We start from the raw sequence: 20,347 nt of genomic DNA, 5'->3' as shown, positions 1-20,347 counted from the left end.
GAGTCCTCTATGCATTTAGCGCTAGAGCGACAAACCTGATCGGTTATCGGCAGTCGAGGCGTTGTTAAAAAAGTTTCAGACAAGTTCTTACGTCAGATCAAGTCATCGAAGGTCACTCGTGTGATCGAAGTTAGAGGAAAAAGCGGTTCAAACGCAGTTAAGGTTTGGAATCGAGCTCGTTTAGGTTTAACAGTTAATCGCGCATAGCAAGGGATAAAAGCGAAGAAATACACAATCAAACAAGCAATGGCAGGAAAAGAAAATTCAGTATATACTGTCGAAGTTTACACGAGTGTTCATAAGCAAATAAAGAGGGCCACATCAAGGGCGGACAATCTTGCCATCCACCACCTCGAAATTTATGGATAGTTGGGAGCGATCTACCTCTGGGAAGGCGCACTTGAGTTGCTCGATAGCAAAGTCAAAACCTTCAGTAAAGGTGTCGGCCGCCTCCTCCCATAGTTTGGCCTTCTCAAATTCAAACCCAGCTTTGTCGGCCTCGAGCGCAGCCTTCTCGGTGGTCAAGGTGGCAATGGCTGACTCGACATCTTTGAGTTTCTGAGCACTCGTGGCGAGGGCCTCCGTCAGGTTTGCGTTTTGTTGACGCATGTAAGTGGTCTCAGCCTCGAGTTGGACGGCCTTACCCGTCGTCTCCATCAGCTGGGAGTCGAGAGTGGCAACGGCGTCCCCCATCAGCATCTCAGTTTTGATAGTCTCTTGTATTTGTTGGACGCGCGCCATTTGGGTCTCCTCCAACATCTTTTTCAGCATGTTGTTGGTGTCTTGCAAAGCCTCATAGTCACTTTGCAGCGACTCCTGTTGGCCAAGCAGTTCCTTCACCCTACCCTCTAACTTCTCGAGGCGGCGATGCTGCGTGGAGAATTCCAGTGAAAGCACCATCTGACGGGCCAGATGAAGGTCCAACTCACTGGAGCTCCACTTGATCAGCTCTTGGTTTTGCAGCAGCTGCTTGGTCAGGCGGAGAACCTTGGGAAGTCCCTCGGCGCTAGGGCCCGTCACTCGGAAGGAGCTCTCTCCACCACCCTCAGTGGTGGTGGCGGAGCCTTGGGGACGCGGTGATGACAGAGGGTGAGGGGTCTCCTCTGAACGCACGATCCCACTCCCAGCTGCTTGGGTAGGTGGGGCTGACTTTGCTGGGGGTGGGGAGGAAAGGGGGGCTGGTGATGTGGGCGCTCGGGGGATGCATGAGCCTGAGGGAGCGGGCTGGCATCGCCCTTAGGGCCCTCGGTTCCTTTCCTTTTCCGTTGGACTAAAGGGGACCCGGAGCTCTCCACCTCAACGGTTATGACGGTAGTAGGGGCCTTCACCAACCGTCTCCTCTTCTTGTCACCCCTAGTTTCATGCCCTTCAGCTGGCGCGACCGAGATGGGGGAAGCGCGAAGGGGCTCGGCGGTCGCCTCCACTTCGATAGGGGCTCCAGTAGCCTTTGCCGCCTCTCTTTGTCAGAAGTCATGTCTGCATCAGTTCAACATGGTGAAGGGTTAGCATACCGAGTTCAAAGAAACAATTCAAAGCACAGAAAAGCAGTTAGCAAGTATGTGCATGAGGGGCAGGTAGATGAGGAAAAGAGGAAACAAACCGATGTATCTTTCGAGCTTTTCAGCGTCGAACTCATGCTTGATTATGGTGGACGAACCAAATTTGGCGCCCAAGCCAGAGAGGAGGCCACACAGCTCGCGCTCGTATGGCGCCATGGTCTCCAAGCCTCTGGGCTTCCTAAACTCCACCTTAGGAACCCAGTAGAAGGGAAAGCCCTCGAGAAGGGAGGGGCTGCGTCGGTTGGAAGTGATCATGTAGAACCTGCCTTTCCAGTCCTTGAAAGACTGCTGGTACAGACCCAGGATCACCCTCCCTGTCACACCGTTTAGGCTAACCCACGACCTATCACCTGGGTTCTTGGCCTCGAAGAAGTAGAGGAAGACGTCGGATGATGGAGGGTGCCCGAAATGGTTGCACAATATTTCGAACGCGCGGATGAAGCCCCAAGCGTTCGGATGAAGTTGGCAAGGAGCAACGTTTAGCTCAGTAAGGAGCTCCTTCACAAAGAAGGTGAAGGGTAGGCGGAGGCGCAGCCTCTTAAAGATCGCCGAGTAGATGAATGTGAAGGGCACCCCATTGGTGACCCTATCATCTACGCAGATAGGCATGCCTGGGGGGGGAATGCGCACGCCTAGGTTCCGGTCGTCTTCTCTATCGACGGCGCGTGAAGGCTCGTCATCAGCACCCTTCAGCAGGGTGGCGAGATGATCGGTTGGGAGTTGGCTGGACGTTTCGGCGAGTAGGTGGAGGGGAGCCCACTTATACGCTTGCGCATAGTCCTCTGGAGCGAGCGTCGCCTGGGGCTGTGTGTCCGCCGAGGGAGTGGCACTCGTGGAAAGCGATGAAGGTGCACTAGCGGAAGGCTGTGCACCCGAAGACAAGGCAAGGCGCGCGGTAGTTTTGGTGCGAGCCATTGTCTGTAACTACAATGGAGAAGGGAAAAGGTAAGGAATCAGTAAAAACAAGAGGAAGACGAAGGGAGCAAACGCTATGGTTCGAAGGAGGTAGAGGAATGAAAACGACGAAGGGGAAGAAGAAGTGAAACGCAGAAAAACCAGAAGAAGCCTTGGTACAGTGCGGGAAAGGGAAAAAATGACCCATGATGTATGCACAACGCAGTTTTTGAGCAATGCAATCGGTAAAAACTATTTAAATATGCCATAGAGGAAGAAAGGGGGTACCTTGTCGTGATCGCGAACGGTTCCTGGTACCCTGGGAATGGAGAAGACAAATCACAGTGGGAGGGTTCGAAAGTTGCAGAGAAACGTGTTGGAGAAGATAATGGAACAGTGGAGGCGCGTAAGTTTTGAATAAGGGAAACGCAAACGACGTTTCACGCTAGCCGTTGATGCACACACGTGTCACAAGATTAAGCAAGGAAAGCGTAACGTCACTTAAAGCGCATCACGTGATGTGGCACATGATGTGGCGTCACTTGCCACGTGGCCACCGAGAACGAGCACTTAGTCTCTTCGCTGAGAACGAGTACGCAGCTCGAGACTGGGGGCTTGTGATCCGGTCGGTCATAGTTTAGGGTGACGTCAGCGACTGATGGCCACGTGGGCCGTACTTAGTGGGACACGTGGGCCAGGGAAGCTGATGCATCTCGAAGAGAGCGATCAGGCGGAGATCGGTGATCAGAGGGAATGCGCGATCATCGATTAGGTGAGCCACGAGGCTGATCAGTCGTGGTGTCACGCACAGCTAAGCTGGGAACGAGAGGGGATTCCCGGGGAGAGCGCTGCAGCCGAGCCTTGAGTTGCATGGCGTCGGGAGTCAGAGAAGTCGTACGCCCTTCAGTACCGTGCACAAGAGTGGTCTGAGGAAGCTGGCAGTCGGTCGGCGCTCTGTAGCCCATGGCGTGCGTGGGCAGAAGGGGTGATCGTTCACGCGACAGGGAATACCTGGTATGCGCGCTGGTCCAAACCGCACCTGGTACTCACATTGAGGTTGCCCGAGACACCCAACATATGAAACACGCTAAGTTACTTTGTACGCGAATAACTTAGGGGTGTGACAAGGTATATAAAGGGGTACCACGCTCATTTCTAAGGTACGCTTTTCATACGGATAAGTGGCTAGTTTTCGCACAGAGAGAAGAGAGAGAATTCGCAGAGAACACGGTCCTCACAGAGATCACAAAGTGAACTACTCTTTGGTGGTTTTGTTCGCTGACTTACGGAAGGCTGAGTTAGACGTTGCGAAGCCTTCAAAGGACAAGACATCGGCAAGACCAACAAAATATTCGGAATGAATTACACTTGTTACAGAATGAACTGAAATCATTACAGATGTAATCCTATTCCACCCTCTCTTGAAAAAACCAAAGTTGAATAGTGAATGTTCAAATCTTGAAAGCAATCTCTGAAAAACTTAAATCTGTTTTTCTCTTTCCTTGTTTGTTATAAAACATACACAAACTATTTATAGCTTTCAAATATTGGTTAAAGCATTTAAAACAGGAACGCATTCAGTTTGAAAATCATTTAAAGCACGCTCAACTAACAAAACAGATTATGTTAGGATTTTCAAACAAACAATTGATTGAAAGCACGAAACAATTGATTGTTTTGGTTTGACAGCAAGTCAACCAACCAAAACAGTTTTCAACATTTTCAAAAACACCTAAGAGTAAAACAATCGGTTGTTTCTGTTGAAGATGGTTGCTGCCCCTTCAAGATTGTGTTTGATGAAGACTTGTATGTAGTGTTTGATGAAGACATTTATGTACTTTCCATGTATTTGTGCTTTGCTTTAAGTATGTCTTAGTTAGTGCTTAGAGGTTGTCTAAGAGTAGCTTTTTGCTGAGTAACTCACCTCATAACCACTGGCCATGTTATAAGAACAAGCATAAGTTTTCTTAAACTGTTTTTCACAGGTTTTACACAAAAACACGTTTACTGCATAAAAATAAATCTGTTCTTTTCTAAAAATAAATTCTGGAAAATGAAAATGGTTGCTGCATTAAATCAATTCGAAGTGATCATGGGGGAGAGTTTCAAAATGCTAAGTTTGAGAGGTTCTGTGAGAAGCATGGGATAGCTCATACCTTTTCAGCCCCTAGGACACCCCAACAAAATGGTGTAGTTGAAAGGAAAAATAGATCACTAGAGGAACTTGCTAGAACTATGTTAAATGAATCTAAGCTTCCTAAGTATTTTTGGGTTGATGCTGTTTATACTGCAGGTTATGTCTTAAATAGGACCTTAATAAGACCAATTCTTAAGAAAACCCCATATGAATTGTATAAGGGCAGAAAACCTAGTGTAAGTCACCTTAGAGTATTTGGGTGTAAATGTTTTGTATTGAATAATGGCAAAGAAAATCTTGGTAAGTTTGATGCTAAATCTGATGAAGGTGTGCACATTGGTTATGCTTTGAATGGTCATGCATATAGAGTCTTCAATAAAAGGCTGCTTATAGTAGAAGAATCAATGCATGTTGTTTTTGATGAAACTGATCATAGCCTATCTAAAACTCTGATGAACCTGACAGTAATGAATTTAAATTTGTTTTAAATCAAAATGAATCGATTCATTTTGATACTGCTGATACACATGCTATACAAGAATCTACTGCAGCTGCAGGTTTGCCAAAAGAGTGGAAAACCCCAAGAGACTTAACCCTTGATAATGTCATTGGGAACATTGAGAAAGGAGTGTCAACTAGAAAATCCTTGAACAATTTCTGTGAAGCAATGGCATTTGTATCTCAAGTTGAACCCAAGAATTTGAAAGAAGCTCTCAAGGACAGCAACTGGATTTTAGCTATGCAAGAGGAACTGAATCAGTTTGCTCTTAATGAGGTCTGGACTCTTGTTCCTAGAATACCTGAGATGAATGTGATTGGAACAAAATGGGTATTTAGAAACAAGATGGATGAGCATGGAGTGATCACCAGAAACAAGGCTAGGCTTGTAGTAGAAGAAGGAATAGACTATGATGAGACATATGCACCAGTGGCTCGGTTAGAAGCTGTTAGACTGCTGCTTGCTTTCTCATGCATCAAAGGGTTCAAGCTATTTCAAATGGACGTGAAGAGTGCCTTTCTGAATGGCTATATAAATGAAGAGGTATTTGTCTCACAACCACCAGGTTTTGAAGACCATCAACATCCAGAATATGTGTTCAAACTCCAAAAGGCTCTCTATGGACTCAAGCAAGCTCCTAGGCAATGGTATGAGAGGCTAAGTGATTTTCTCACCTCACAAGGCTATGACAGAGGCACATCAGATAAGACCTTGTTCATTAAGAAGAAAGGAGATGACTCAATTCTAGTCCAAGTATATGTGGATGACATCATTTTTTGATCAAACAATGGAGAATTGTGTGAAGCTTTCGTGAAAGTCATGAAGAGTGAGTTTGAAATGTCAATGATGGGTGAGTTGAACTACTTTCTAGGTTTGCAGGTCAAACAACTCAAGGATGGCATTTTCTTGAGTCAAGCTAAGTATTGCAAGGATTTGCTGAAGAAATTTGAAATGGACAAGTGTAAACCAATCAGCACACCCTTCTCAACAAGCTGTCATTTGGATCATGATGAAGCTGGAATTTCTGTTGATGAAACCAAATACAGAGGACTCATAGGATCACTGCTGTATCTTACTGCCAGCAGGCCAGATATAATGTTTGCAGTGTGCATGTGTGTAAGGTTTCAGTCTGCTCCTAAAGAATCACACTACAATGCTGTCAAAAGGATTTTGAAGTATTTGCAAGGAACTAAAGAAGTTGGCTTGTGGTATCCAGGTAACATTTCATTAAGCTTAACTGGATATTCTGATTCAGATTTTGCAGGTTGCAAAATTGATAGGAAGAGCACAAGTGGAACCTGTCATTTGCTTGGATCAAGCTTGATCTCAAGGCAATGCAAAAAGCAGGCTTGTGTAGCTCTTTCCACTGCTGAAGCAGAATACATTGCAGCAGGGAGTTGCTGTGCTCAAACTATATGGCTAAGACAACAATTGAATGATTTTGGTATCTTACTTAACCATATACCTCTGCTGTGTGATAATACAAGTGCAATCAACTTAACCAAAAATCCTGTCATGCATTCAAGAACCAAACACATTGAAATAAGGCATCATTTTCTAAGGGAACACATATCTAATGGAACATGTGATATTAAGTTCATTGGTACTGATTTACAACTTGCTGATTTGTTCACGAAACCATTAGCCAAAGATAGGTTTAATTTTCTGCTTAATGAATTGGGTATTATAAATGTCAATTGTACCTAGCAGTGAAAAATTAAATCTGTTTATTCGCAATTAAATGTGTTTATTTTCTGCACTGATATGCTTTGATGACTAGGAAAGAGAAATTCTGATCTTTGACTGCTTGACTGATTTAGTGGGCATTAACCTCTGTACCTTTGACGGTTTTGGTCATGGTTATGTAACCGATTTGATGGTTTGGGTGCTCAATAAGAATTTGAGTGTATGCATCGTGACCCTAAAGATTTGGTGCATATTTTCAAAGATTCTCTGCACAAAATTCAGAAGCATAATATCTTCATGCATATCCACTCATAACTGCCATATCAATCCATTTATTCTGCTATAAATCTGTGTGAATACTTGCTACCCACATTGGCCATTCTCTTTCTATTCTCACCATTTGAAATCAAGAAAAGCATTCAGGTTAACATGGCTTCGTCTTCTAGACAAAAACAGAAAGGCAAGGGAAAGCAAACCACTTCTCAAGGTGTGTTAGAAGGATGGTTCGCTGGAAATGAAGAAGGCATCAATGCCTACATTCATGAAACAAGCAGGAAGCAGATCAACATACCCAAGGTGCTGGATTTCAACTGGCTGAAATCTGAAAAATTGGGAGAAACAAGGGCTGTGTTGAAGCACCAGAAACTGAAAAAGATGCTGGAATTAACAGGTAATGTCTATCCTGACTTGGTTAAGGTGTTCTATACTAACCTCACATTGGATGGGAAGAATGTTGTCTCTTATGTGAAAGGGACAAAGATGAAGATCACAAGTGAGGTGTGGAATTCTGTGGCTGGAATAAAATATGCTGGACTGAAAGTTGAAAAAGGAAATACCAGTGGAATTTCAGAATTCAACAAGCTGCAATATTATAAGAGTTGCATGAGGAATCCTACAGAGAGTATAAACAGGTTTCATGCAGGGCATTTGAACCTCACTCCACGTCTAGTTGCATACATCATAGCTTGGCAACTGATTCCAAGAGGGACAAACCATGCTGTCTTACATGAAGAGGATCTCATTCTCCTATATTGCATCATGAACCAGATTAAGGTAAACTGGGTGTTCATTGTCAATGAACACATGCTCAAGTCAAAAAGGTTGGCTGATTACAGATTTCCCTATGCTATTCTTGTTTCCAAATTAATTGATTACTTTGGTGTTGATGTTACAAATGAGAGAAATGACCCTATCAAAGCTGTAAGTGAGATTGATACTTCAACTCTCACCAAAATGGGTTTTCACAAAATTGAAAACAAGTGGGTGGTTCTCAAGGAGAAGGACTCTCAAGCAGAACATGAGGATGTGGATGAAGCTGTTTCTATGGATGATGACTCACCTGCTGCCCAATCTGAACATGAGGAAGTTGCTGCAAATGCCATAGTTGCCTATCAAAGTCCAGAATACCGTGGAGAACCAATGTCTATGTTTGAGAGGCAAGTGCTGTACCGTCTTGATGTCATGTCTGCAGAACAAAGGGCACACTTTGAGACTACTCATGCAAGGTTCCAACACCTTGATGATCAGATTGAAGGGGTTCAGGCACAGCTTGCAGAGCTTTACTACAAGAATCAGTAGTTTTCTGTTTTTAATGCTTTCTTTATCAGTTTTCAAGTTTCTGTAATGCTGAACAATTTGGTTTTCTGTTTCTGAACTATTATGATTGTGGTTTCTGCTTTATATCCCTTTATTCCCTATGCTTATATGCTGTTTGATGAATCCAAAGTGAGAGAAAAATAGCTCACCATGCTAGGTGATGCTAGCTGAAACAGGGAGTTGATTCTGCACCTTTAAACAAATTCTGCATGTTATGCAATATTGCTATTTTCTGGTTTAAAGTCTGGTGCAGTGCAGGTACTTAAAGCAACAATGCTATGAGGTTAGCTATGGGGATTTGTCTCCATCAAACAGGGGGAGATTGTTGAAGATGGTTGTTGCCCCTTCAAGATTGTGTTTGATGAAGACTTGTATGTAGTGTTTGATGAAGACATTTATGTACTTTCCATGTATTTGTGCTTTGCTTTAAGTATGTCTTAGTTAGTGCTTAGAGGTTGTCTAAGAGTAGCTTTTTGCTGAGTAACTCACCTCATAACCACTGGCCATGTTATAAGAACAAGCATAAGTTTTCCTAAACTGTTTTTCACAGGTTTTACACAAAAACACGTTTACTGCATAAAAATAAATTTGTTCTTTTCTAAATAAACAGATTCATTTTCTTCACTGATGCCTTGGCTAAAGTCTTGTAAAAATTAGATTTTGTGCATCAGATATTTTGACTAAGTCTTCTTCTTTTCAAAACGACTGAGTTTTAAATAGTTAAACTTTCTCTGTTTTCGTTTTGAAAAATAAATCTGTTCATCTGTAAATAAATAGATTCTTTTTCTCTCTGGTGCCATGACAAGCTTAAACGTTTTCAGTTTTATCTCTGCACCAGAATGGTTGACTAAGTCTCCTCACTTAACAGATTCTCTAACTGCTTTTTGAAAATAAATCTGTTCATTTTATTTTCAATCTGTTCATTTTATAACAGCTTTAACTGTTTTTCAAAAATCTGTTATATGCTGGCTTTCTATAAAATGCAAACTTGTTTTCTGAGTTAAATAACGATTCAAACAGTTTATACACTTGCAAAAAACAAGTTTTGACAGCAGAGAGTTAAGTTTTTTCAAGGATTAGCATTTGTTCTTCAAAGATTTCGAAAATCACAAAGTGCTTGTTCTTGGTTTGGTTCCAAAAGCTTGGTGTGAGGTGCAGCTACTGTTCTAGCAATCTTGCCTACTGGTTTAAGGCTGATCTTTGTTACCTCAATCAGGTGTAGTCGTTTCACTTCTTATTACTTGTAATAGTTTGGTTGAATCCTCTTCTTGATAGGTGTTCTTGGAGAGTGGATGTGTGTGTGTGAGTGCTGAAATAGGTTTTTTCAGCAACAGTACCTAAGTTCTTGTAGGTTTCAAGAACAGTGGGAAGTGTACTTGATTGTACTGTGTGTTAGTGAATTCCACCTGTTGTTGGTGAAGACTGGATGTAGCTCAGGTTGAGTGAACCAGTATAATTGCTTGTGTTCATTCTCTCTCTCTCTCTGCAATTTCGTTTCTGCATAATTGATAAAACAGCAAAGAAATAAATCTGTTCAATTGAAAATAAATCTGTTCTTTCTGGGCACTGTGCATACTGTTCTTGATTTCTGAAAAAGGTGTTTGAATCTGATAAGAACATATAAAAACTGCTAAAAGCCACTGGAACAGATTGACTGTGATAGGCTGTTCAAGAAACTGTAAATGCTATTAATTGAACCGTAAACAAATTGATTAAAGTTGAAGCTTGCTGTGCTGTGATTCATTGTTCTTAATTTCTGGAAAATTTCTTGACATCAGGAAGAACACTCATAGTCTGTTAAAAGTCACAGGAACAGCTTGTTTGCAAAGGTCACTCAATTAACTAGCATGCTATCAATTGAACCTTAATCACTTGCTTGAAATTGAAGCTTGCTGTATTTGTGTTTCACTGTTTTTCAAATCTGATATTTGTGTGTGTGCTGCTGGAAATTCTCACTGCATAATCTTGTGATTAACCTTGCTGAATTAAAAGCTTTTCAAACAAAAACAGTGCTGAAATAAATCTGTTCATTTTAACATAAATCGATTTATTTTCTGTAAAACTGGGTTAAACACTGTTTCTGCGAAGAAGTTTTAAAAGGTCAATTCACCCCCCCCCCCCCCCCCCCCCCCCCCCCCTCTTGAACTTTGGCACTATTAAACCCAACAGTTTCGACAAAACAACAGGTTGTTTTTCACTTAGTTTGAAAAACACTTTAAACTTAAAAGATTTGAAAGCACTTTAAATTTAAATTGAACAAAGAGTGGATTACACAGATAAACTACCCAGATCCTACTCTAAAACACAGCAGCAACTTCAAGCAACTTCAGCCTTCCATCATCAAACACTAGGATTTGGATTCTTCAAAGCTTTTGATCACACTAGATTCAACAAACTCCCCTTCTTTGATGAAGACAAATCTCTGGTTGCTTCCGTTGAACTTGTTTGAATCTGAAGCAGTTCCTGCAAAATAAAGTTTAAGTAATATACAACATTTATGGCAGCAGGTTAGAATAGCACATATAGCTTGTGTTCTGCTTAACCAATACAGCAGAGAAAACCAGCCAAAAAGGCAAACCAAAAAGCATCAGTAGCAGCAGAAATAACAATCATTTAAATAGATAGAGTTTGCATATTTTAAGACAACACAACATAAAATTCTCCCCCTATTTGTCTTCACAAATAGACTATAAGAAGGGATAAAGCAAAAATTGTTCTAGATAAAACAGAATTTAACAGAAATAGCAATTAAACTGTTACAGAGCAAAAACAATCGGTTGTTTCGTGCATTCAACTAGTTGTTTTTCTTCAGTCATCCTTGTCATATTGCAGCTCAAAGATCTGGTTCTGAACATCTTCAATTTTTTCATCCAGGGTTTGAAAGCGAGTGTCCATGCTCTGGAATCCGTTGTCAATGCTCGTGAAATTTGTCACACAAAGATCATGGAGATTTCTTTGATTTTCAGCAAAGTCATCAAGTCTATCCACCATGTATCTTTCAAAAGAAGACATTGAGGGAATCTCATCCCCTTGATGTCCTGCACTTGTTCCAGCATCAAAGTTAGTTGCAGGTTGTTCTTCATTGTGGATATCCATATCAGCAGCTTGATCTTCATCATCAAAATCAGCACTTGAGGAACCACCATGATCACCATCTTTATTCACCCATCTTCCATTTATCTTGGTGAATCCCATTTTGTTTAGTGAACCATTGTTTACTTCTTGTATTGATTTAACCAACTCAGAGGTTTCATCTTCAAGATTCACTTCAAAATAGAGCAAAAATTTAGAGATTAAAACAACATAGGGATAATGGTAGTCACTTAACCTCATGGACTTTTGCATATGTTCTTTGATTATATGAATCCAGTTGATCTTGATCTTCTTCATTATGTAGTAGATATAAACAAGATCTTCTTTTGTTAAAACATAATGGTTGCTCCCCCTTGGAGTTAGAATCCAAGTGACAATGAGAGCCAACACCCTTTCATCTAACTTCAACCCTCCAACAGAACAAGTTCTCACTTGAGCTAGTTGATTCTTCAAACAACTTTTGTAGTATTGAACCTTATTGAAATCTTCCACAACACCAAGATTTCCTTTATTGATTCTAAGACCAGCATATTTCAACCCAGTTACAGCAACCCATACATCATGGGTAATCTCCATGTCTACACCTTTAACATGTGAAACAAGATAGTTTCCTTCAAACTTTAAGTTTGTGTAGAATACCCTAATTAAATCTGGATAAATGTTTCCCTTCATCTCCAAGAATCTTTTCAGCAACTGATCCTTGATAAGCCTTCTCACATTGTCCAGCTTTTGGCTTTTTAACTAATCAAAGGAGACAACTTTTGGATTGTTGATCACTTTTGTACTTGTCTCAAAACGATACCTCTCAATAAGTTCATTATCCCCTGAAAACCAACCCTCAAGCCTTCCTCCTGAGCTTACAACCCTTGTTTTGATCCTCTTTGATGTAGGTGGAGTGGACTCCATGACAGCAGAAAAAAGAGACAAAGGCACACACTCAAGGAGAGAAAGAGATGTTGCAAGAGATGACTCAATTGGTTGTTTTTGTGAAAGAAAACAACTGCAACAGATTTTATAGAAAAACAGATACTTTCTTTGATCCTTTGGTGATTGTGGGTTTCAGTCTTCAAGATAAGAGACTGGACCAAGCACTGCACAAAAAACGTCAGAAAAGAGCAGAAAAAAACATGGTCAGCACATGTGATCTTTGACTAGACATAAAGACTCTTGAATTTCCAAGATATGGAATATATTCCTTTATGACATCTTGTAATTTCCTCCAGAACACAATCAGGCTTTCAAGACTGCTTTATTGACTCAAGATCCTTTCATTATTGAGATCTGTAACAGACAGAATGTATAGAAAAATTAATTCAATTCTTTCACAGTGCTGTCACAGAAGAAACAATCAGTTGTTTCGAGGAAACAATCGGTTGTTTTTCTACAACATGTTGACAAATTGTGATTTTCAAGCATAGACTGAGAAAGTTCAAAACATATGTAAATGCTCATTTGAAAAAGAAAATTAAACATGAATCAATAATTAAAAACAAAGGCAAAGATAAGGAAGGTCTTATCCTTTTATGAAGTCCCTTTAATGAGTCATTGTTTGTGATCAAGAATGCTTCTTTTGGCTTTTGAAAAAGCTTGGACTGGTGCACACCATTAATTCAGTTCCAATCTCAATCCTTTTCTTCCAAGAACCTGATCAAATGACTCAGAGCTTCATGTTCTTCTAGTATCCATTGCTTAAGTTGCATGACTCATCATCTCCTTTTGCAATTAAGCATATGTTTGCTTTTTCATCTTCACTTGATGAGGAGCTTGATGAGGAAACTTCATTTTCATCCCAAGCAATATATGCTCTTCTTGATTTTCCCTTTTTCTCCTTGTAGCTTGATTTCTTTTCATTGCTTTCTTTATTTGGGCAATCAGCTTTTGTATGCCCTTGTTCACCACAACCAAAGCAATTATAATTGTTAGAATTGAAATCACTAGTTTTCTTGTTGCCATACCTTTCTTTGTTGGCTTCTTTGTTGGATTTCTCTTCAAGAATCTACTAAACTTTTTGGACAGCAAGCTCAGGTTTTCTTCTTCACTTTCATCACTTGAATCCTATTTGCTTTTGTGCTTGGCAACTTTCAAGGCAATGCTTCTCACATGCTTGTCTTCACTTTCTTAAACATTGAGTCTATTCATTTCTAACTCATGTTCTCTAAGCTTACCAAACAATGAAGCCATTGTCAAGGATGTCAAATCTTTTGATTCTGAAATTTTTGTCAGCTTAGGTTGCCAAGATCTATCAAGACACTTGAGGATCTTGATGTTTAGTTCTTCTTTATCAAAGGTTTTCTCAAGGCTCATAAGGTGGTTGATGATGTGAGTGAACCTCTTTTGTACTTCAGCAATTGACTCACCCTTGATCATTCTAAACATTTCATATTCCTGAATTAGAGTATGCTTTCTAGCTCTCTTCACATCATTGGTTCCTTCATGAGTCACCTCCAAAGTGTCCCACATCTCCTTGGCCGATGAGCATTGAGAAATCCTGAAAAATTCATCTGAATTCAAGGCAGATGTTATAATGTTCTTAGCAATACAATCAAATTTGGCCTTCTTGTTTTCAGAATCAGTCCATTAGGACCAAGGTTTTTCAATGCAAGGTCCATCTTTTTCAATTTAGGAATAAAAGGGCCATTTTCAATTGCATCCCAAATTCCTTTGTCAAGAGATACAACAAAGATTTTCATTCTAACTTTCCAGAATTGATAATTCAAACCACAGAACAGAGGTGGTCTGTTAATTGAAGCACCCTCTCCAAAAGGTAGTTTTTCAGCCATTGAAAAAAGATTTTAGGATCAAACTTGGGTATTTTTTAAGTACCAAGCTCTTGATGCCAATTGTTAGAATATATGGCCTTAAACGAGAGGGGGGGTGAATTGTTTAAAGGCGGTTTTCGAAAAAAATTTAAGCTAGAATGAAATTCTTTGCAAGAAACCAGATTAGGAATTCAGTTAGCCAAGAAACAAAGCACAAAACAGCAAAGCACCAGAAAAACAATCGGTTCTTTATACCAACAAATCAACAACAATTTAATTTAAATGAGTTTAAGAGAAGAAAGAGATACACAAATAGTTTATACTGGTTCACTCTTAAACCAAGAGCTACATCCAGTCCCCAGAATCCACTGGGTAATCCACTAAGCAATCAAATACAGATTACACACAAAACCACCAAAGAAATGACCTTGAACCCCTCAAGAAACACACTTCCTTTGGCTCAGCACACACCAAGAATGTTGATCTTGACAACCTCAAGAGCACACAACACTCCTTGGCTTACAACACCAGAATTTACAAAGTATTCAGAATGAATTACACTTGTTACAGAATGAACTGAAATCAATACAGATGTAATCATATTCCACTTGTTATCATTTTAGCTTGTTTTTTGACCTAGTTTCTAAAAGAAGTGGCCTAAGGTATGGTTTTGACTTAGTCAAACCCTAAAGGCAGCCCCCTTCACACATTTACCATCCTACCCTTGCTTCTTGTTTTCCAAGGCATCATCATCTCCTATAAATAGGGTTCCTTCCTACTTGTATTTTCATGTTGAAATTGAATAGAAAAGTTACTCTGCACAAATTGTGTAAGGTGTTTGTGAGGCTTGTTTCCTCTTAGCATTAGGTCTCATCTTGAGTGATTGGAGAGCTCTCAAGTGGCGTCCATCAACACTTATCTTGGAGGAAAATCAAACTCCAAGTGGCATGACCAACTCTTTTCCACCATATAAGCATTTCCTTCCTTCATCTTTTCCATTTTTCCATTACTCTATTTATCTTTATGCTCTTATGTTCTTATTTTCCTCCATTGTCAATTTGGTTTCCATCATGCTTTTATGTTTCCTTCCATGTTCATTTAATTTCCGCCCTTCATCATCAATCACCATATACTTGTATTTTTCCTTTGCCCTTTAGAAGTGAACATTCACACTTAGTCACTTGGTTAAGTTTGTGTCCATTGGTGATCTTCTTTGGGTTCTCACCATATAATTGCTAAAATCTCAATCATAAGTAAAGTGTCATATCTAAAATGGATAAATCCATAATCAAATCACATCACAAGGCATACAGATCATTCTTTCTCACACCCTTCATCACCACCATGGACCCCCTCAGCACCTTCACAACCCCTTTTTGACCTTTAAAAACATATCCCTTCTTTTCAAGTTCTCCAAGGGATATTAGATTTCTCTTCAAGCTAGGTATATACCTAAATTCTTCAAACACCCTCTAGTTCCATCATCAAAACAAAATTCATTAAACCAATTCAAGTTATCTTGCATGACTTGTTATCACCAAGGAGAACAGACCTTCTTCAAGTTCTAGAAATTGTTAGAACCATAGACAGTTTGGTGTCATATGAAATGAACAACTAAAGTCCAAAATCCATTCATAATTATGAGCACTACTCGACACCATGAGGACCTTTGATGATTCATAATTGTCTTCCACTAGAGCTACTTTAGCAGACGTAGATGGTCCATTAAACCGTTTACCAAACTCATAAATTATATCACTATTTCCACCCCTTTGTCTCAAAGGACAATATTTTCTTGTGTGACACTCCTTCTTATAGTGATAACATTTTAAAGAATTCACTACAATCCTATCACAAGTCTTAGACTTAGATCTCCATCTCCATCGAGTTGACGATCTTCCTTCTATTACTAGGCTATCTCCAGAATTCAACGTCTTCACATCAAACCTCTTATTCAACTCTTTCGATTCAAAACACATTGAACCTCCTCGAGAGAAAGACTTTCTCTCCCATGGAATAGAGTCTACTTGAATTGATCATCCGCCTTTGTTAAAGCACACAATAACAAAAGTGCTTGATCTTCATTATCAATTTGAACATCAATGTTTTCAAGATCAAGTATCAATATATTAAATTTGTTCAGTTGTTCACTAGCAGCCTTGCCAATACTCATCTTCAACGAGTATAACACCTGCTTTAGGTATAAACGGTTAACTAGGGACATGGTCATATACAAGCTTTCAAACTTCCTCCATAACCCCGGTACAGTCTTCTGCTTCAAAATTTGCCTCAAGACCTTATCACCAAACTCATAACAATTGCGTTATGAGCCTTTTCTAACAATTTCAATCATGTCCTTTTTATTCATGGATTTGTCAAACTTGAAATCTCCTTCCAAAGCCTCAAGAAGACCTGTTGAACTAGAAGTGCACAAATCTTCAATTGCCACATCCTAAAATCATTCAAGCCATTAAATTTGTCAACCTCATACTTTGCAAAAGTCATCTTGATTGAGATTTTTCGTTGCATGTTCACTACACCAGTTTGTTAATCAAAAACATAATTTATTGGATGGTTTAATCAATTAACATAATACGAAACTGTAGAAACCAAGAATGAGAACGTAAAACAGGGTAAAATAGACTACGAAAAATCACACAAACAATTTACGTGGTACGAATATAAACATTCAACGTCCTATGATAATTTCTACGATTTACAACTCGAAATTTCTCTTTGAATCCTCACACCGAAACTCTCAACTCTTATGTTAAATTAAGACTGTCAAGTTCATGTTTCTAAGTACAAGAACAAAAAATCTCACAACTTTGCACTAGGTGTGTTTCTCATACAAACCAAACACGTGTATAGTGATTTAGTTTCAAAACAAAATGAGGCGCCAACAGTTACAAGAAAAATAAACAGAATGGTTAGACGATCCAAAACAACAGTTCTTCAACAAATGTTGATACCCCCATTAGACGATGATACCCATCAGACGGTGATACCCATTACACGATCTTTAACCATTAGAGGATCTAGCACATCTAAACAATGTAGGAAAAGTTGAACTTAGATTTTATTTAAATCAATCTTCATAGTTTTTTTTTTTGTTAAATACTTTTTTTTAAAGATCTAGCTATTTAGCTTTTTTCATTTTTTTTTTAAAGGTACCAATACTACTTTTTTATATATTTTTTGCCTTATTTATGTTAATTACACGAAAAAAATATATACCACTTGTAAATACTAGTCTTCCCTTTCACGTCTCAATTTTTATGCGATTCTATCATGTGTCTCTATATAAAACTATGAATTAGAAAATAAATGAGAATTGTATATATTACAGTTCAAGATTATTCTTATTACTTTAATTTGTAATTTTTATTGCTTGTAATTTTAACATAACATCATATAATGAAACATGTGTTACTTCAATTTGCAATGTTTTAAATATTTTATTTTAATTTGATCTAGATAAAAAAAAATTAAAAAGAAAGTAAACAATACTAAAAATAGTATCATAATTAATTGTGTCTAAGATTGAAATATATAATAAAAAGTAAAAAAATTAAGGATAATAAAAAAATTATTTAAATATAAGAAATGATAAGAAAAGAAAATTAAATAAACTACAAGTTAAAAGCTAGGTAAAGTAATTTTTAATTTTTAATTAGAAGCTCATAAAAAAAGTTATTTTGAAATTTTTATCAAACAATTTTGTGTCACTCATACTAATTTCTTTATATGCATGCTATTTAAATAAGCTAATAGCTAACTTATTAGTCTTACTGAACATATTGTATCTAAAAAGTAGAAATTTAATTATTTAATATATTAGATATTTATATATTAAATGTTATGTTTTAAAATTTACGTGGCTAAATTATCCTGTCTAATATACTATTATAAGAATGATCATGTTTAATGCATTGTTTATAATTATGAACCTATGTGAACATATCTAAATATGATCAAGGAGTCTTCTTTTAAATAGTCATAAATTGTACTTTATTAATTAGATTATCTGATATATATATATATATATATATATATTATTTTATAATCATACTCATAAATTAGATATAATAAAGTACAAGATATGAATTTAAATTTAGATTAAATTTTAAAATATATAAAAGTATGAAAAACTTAATTTAAGTGGAAATATTAAAGATGTTATTTACAAATAAATCATAAATTAAAATAATCTCAACTGATCTAATTGGATGAGCCCATACATTGCATGCAGATGTATGAAAATCTTAGAATTACTAAGTCACAGGAATTTATGTGGATATGAAATGGCGACATTATTAATGCATGAATATATTGGACGTAGCCTATCCAAAATCATAAGTGGCAACTTTTTATTGGATAGGATTTGCTTGAGTGATATTTTATAAGATACTTCATCTGTGTTGTGAACGGATGAAAACAAAGGGTTAGAAATCGACAAGTGGACAAAATGGATACACCAAACCAATAGAAAATGAGGTATAGATCTCGTAAAGATAAAAACCCATTGATGTTGAAGTTATATAATAGGAATACATGCATTAACAAAACTCATTCATTCACTTACAAACCTTTTAATTCTTTTATTTATTCTGCAATACAAACACCACAATGGCTGCTTCCACAATGGCTCTCTCTTCACCGTCACTGGCAGGCCAAGCCATCAAGCTTTCCCCTGCCACCCCCGACATCTCTGGTGGAAGGATTTCCATGAGGAAGACAGCCTCCAAGTCGGTTTCTTCTGGAAGCCCATGGTACGGCCCAGATCGCGTCAAGTACTTGGGCCCATTCTCCGGTGAGGCCCCTTCCTACCTCACTGGCCAATTCCCAGGTGACTACGGCTGGGACACTGCTGGCCTTTCTGCTGACCCAGAGACTTTTGCCAAAAACCGTGAACTGGAAGTCATTCACTCCAGATGGGCTATGTTGGGAGCTTTGGGTTGTGTGTTCCCAGAACTCTTGGCCCGCAACGGTGTGAAGTTCGGAGAGGCCGTGTGGTTCAAGGCTGGGTCTCAGATATTCAGTGAGGGTGGGCTTGACTACTTGGGCAACCCAAGCTTAGTCCATGCACAGAGCATCCTTGCCATCTGGGCCACACAGGTGATCTTGATGGGTGCAGTGGAGGGTTATCGCATTGCTGGTGGGCCTTTGGGTGAGGTGACTGACCCAATCTACCCGGGTGGGAGCTTCGACCCATTGGGCCTTGCTGATGACCCAGAGGCCTTTGCTGAGTTGAAGGTTAAAGAGTTGAAGAATGGGAGATTGGCCATGTTCTCCATGTTTGGTTTCTTCGTTCAAGCCATTGTCACTGGAAAGGGACCTTTGGAAAACCTTGCAGATCACCTTGCTGACCCAGTCAACAACAATGCCTGGGCCTATGCCACCAACTTTGTTCCTGGAAAGTGATAAAAAAGAAACAACAGAGAAAGAACAAGAAAAAAAAACTTGTGAATTTTATTTTATTTGTAGAGTGATTGTGAATTATATTATTTATATTACACGCCTCTCTATTTAGTCCATTTGGATGTCCAAAATTTGATTGTTTGAGTACTTTATTAACCAAACTAACTAAAACTCAAATCACAAATCTTAAACATATATAGCGTGTGTTAGGTTATAAAATCTAAAATCTCTTTTCAAACTTTCTAATCCTTATTTTAAATTTAATTTATAAAATACACCTTCCCATTTGTTTGTTCGGAGTGAAAAGACAAGAAAGTTAGTGAAAATTGGTTATTTGAAAAAAAAAAGATATAAAAAAAATGGTGAAACTTAACTAAACTTCCATGCATTTTTTATGTAACACTTTTGTTTGCCAACACTATTTACAGATTATCCAACTTCATTTTATGACTGACAATTTTTCCAACTTCACTTTCTCGTTAATAGCAAATTATTTTAAAAATATATTAATAATAAAATATAAATAGTAATATTTATATTATTAAAAGTTGATTTTTGCTCACAACACCATTTTTTACCTTAGACAACGCCTTAAAAACGTTGTCTAAAGTAGGAAAAATGTTGTCCTAACTTTAGGCAATGTTTTTTCAGACGTGGAATATGCAGTCGTGGACTTAGGTTTAGGCAACACTTTTTTGCAGTC

The 20,347-nt window shown here is 38.7% G+C and overlaps 1 protein-coding gene across 1 annotated transcript; it reads left to right on the top strand.

Annotated features, from left to right (window-relative positions):
- The first annotated feature begins 18,703 nt into the window (after positions 1-18,703).
- Positions 18,704-19,760, top strand: LOC137837460 (chlorophyll a-b binding protein, chloroplastic). The gene has a single exon (XM_068646445.1). It carries the CDS (start codon positions 18,853-18,855, stop codon positions 19,645-19,647), a length of 795 nt encoding a protein of 264 aa, XP_068502546.1. The 5' UTR covers positions 18,704-18,852; the 3' UTR covers positions 19,648-19,760.
- Positions 19,761-20,347: the final 587 nt, after the last annotated feature.

The sequence above is a fragment of the Phaseolus vulgaris genome, chromosome 4 (genome assembly GCF_051622355.1).
Source record: "Phaseolus vulgaris cultivar YP4 chromosome 4, ASM5162235v1, whole genome shotgun sequence".
In the NCBI taxonomy this organism is placed as follows: Eukaryota; Viridiplantae; Streptophyta; class Magnoliopsida; order Fabales; family Fabaceae; genus Phaseolus; species Phaseolus vulgaris.
Note: the sequence above shows the minus strand (reverse complement) of the source record. Positions and strands in the feature narration are given on the sequence as shown.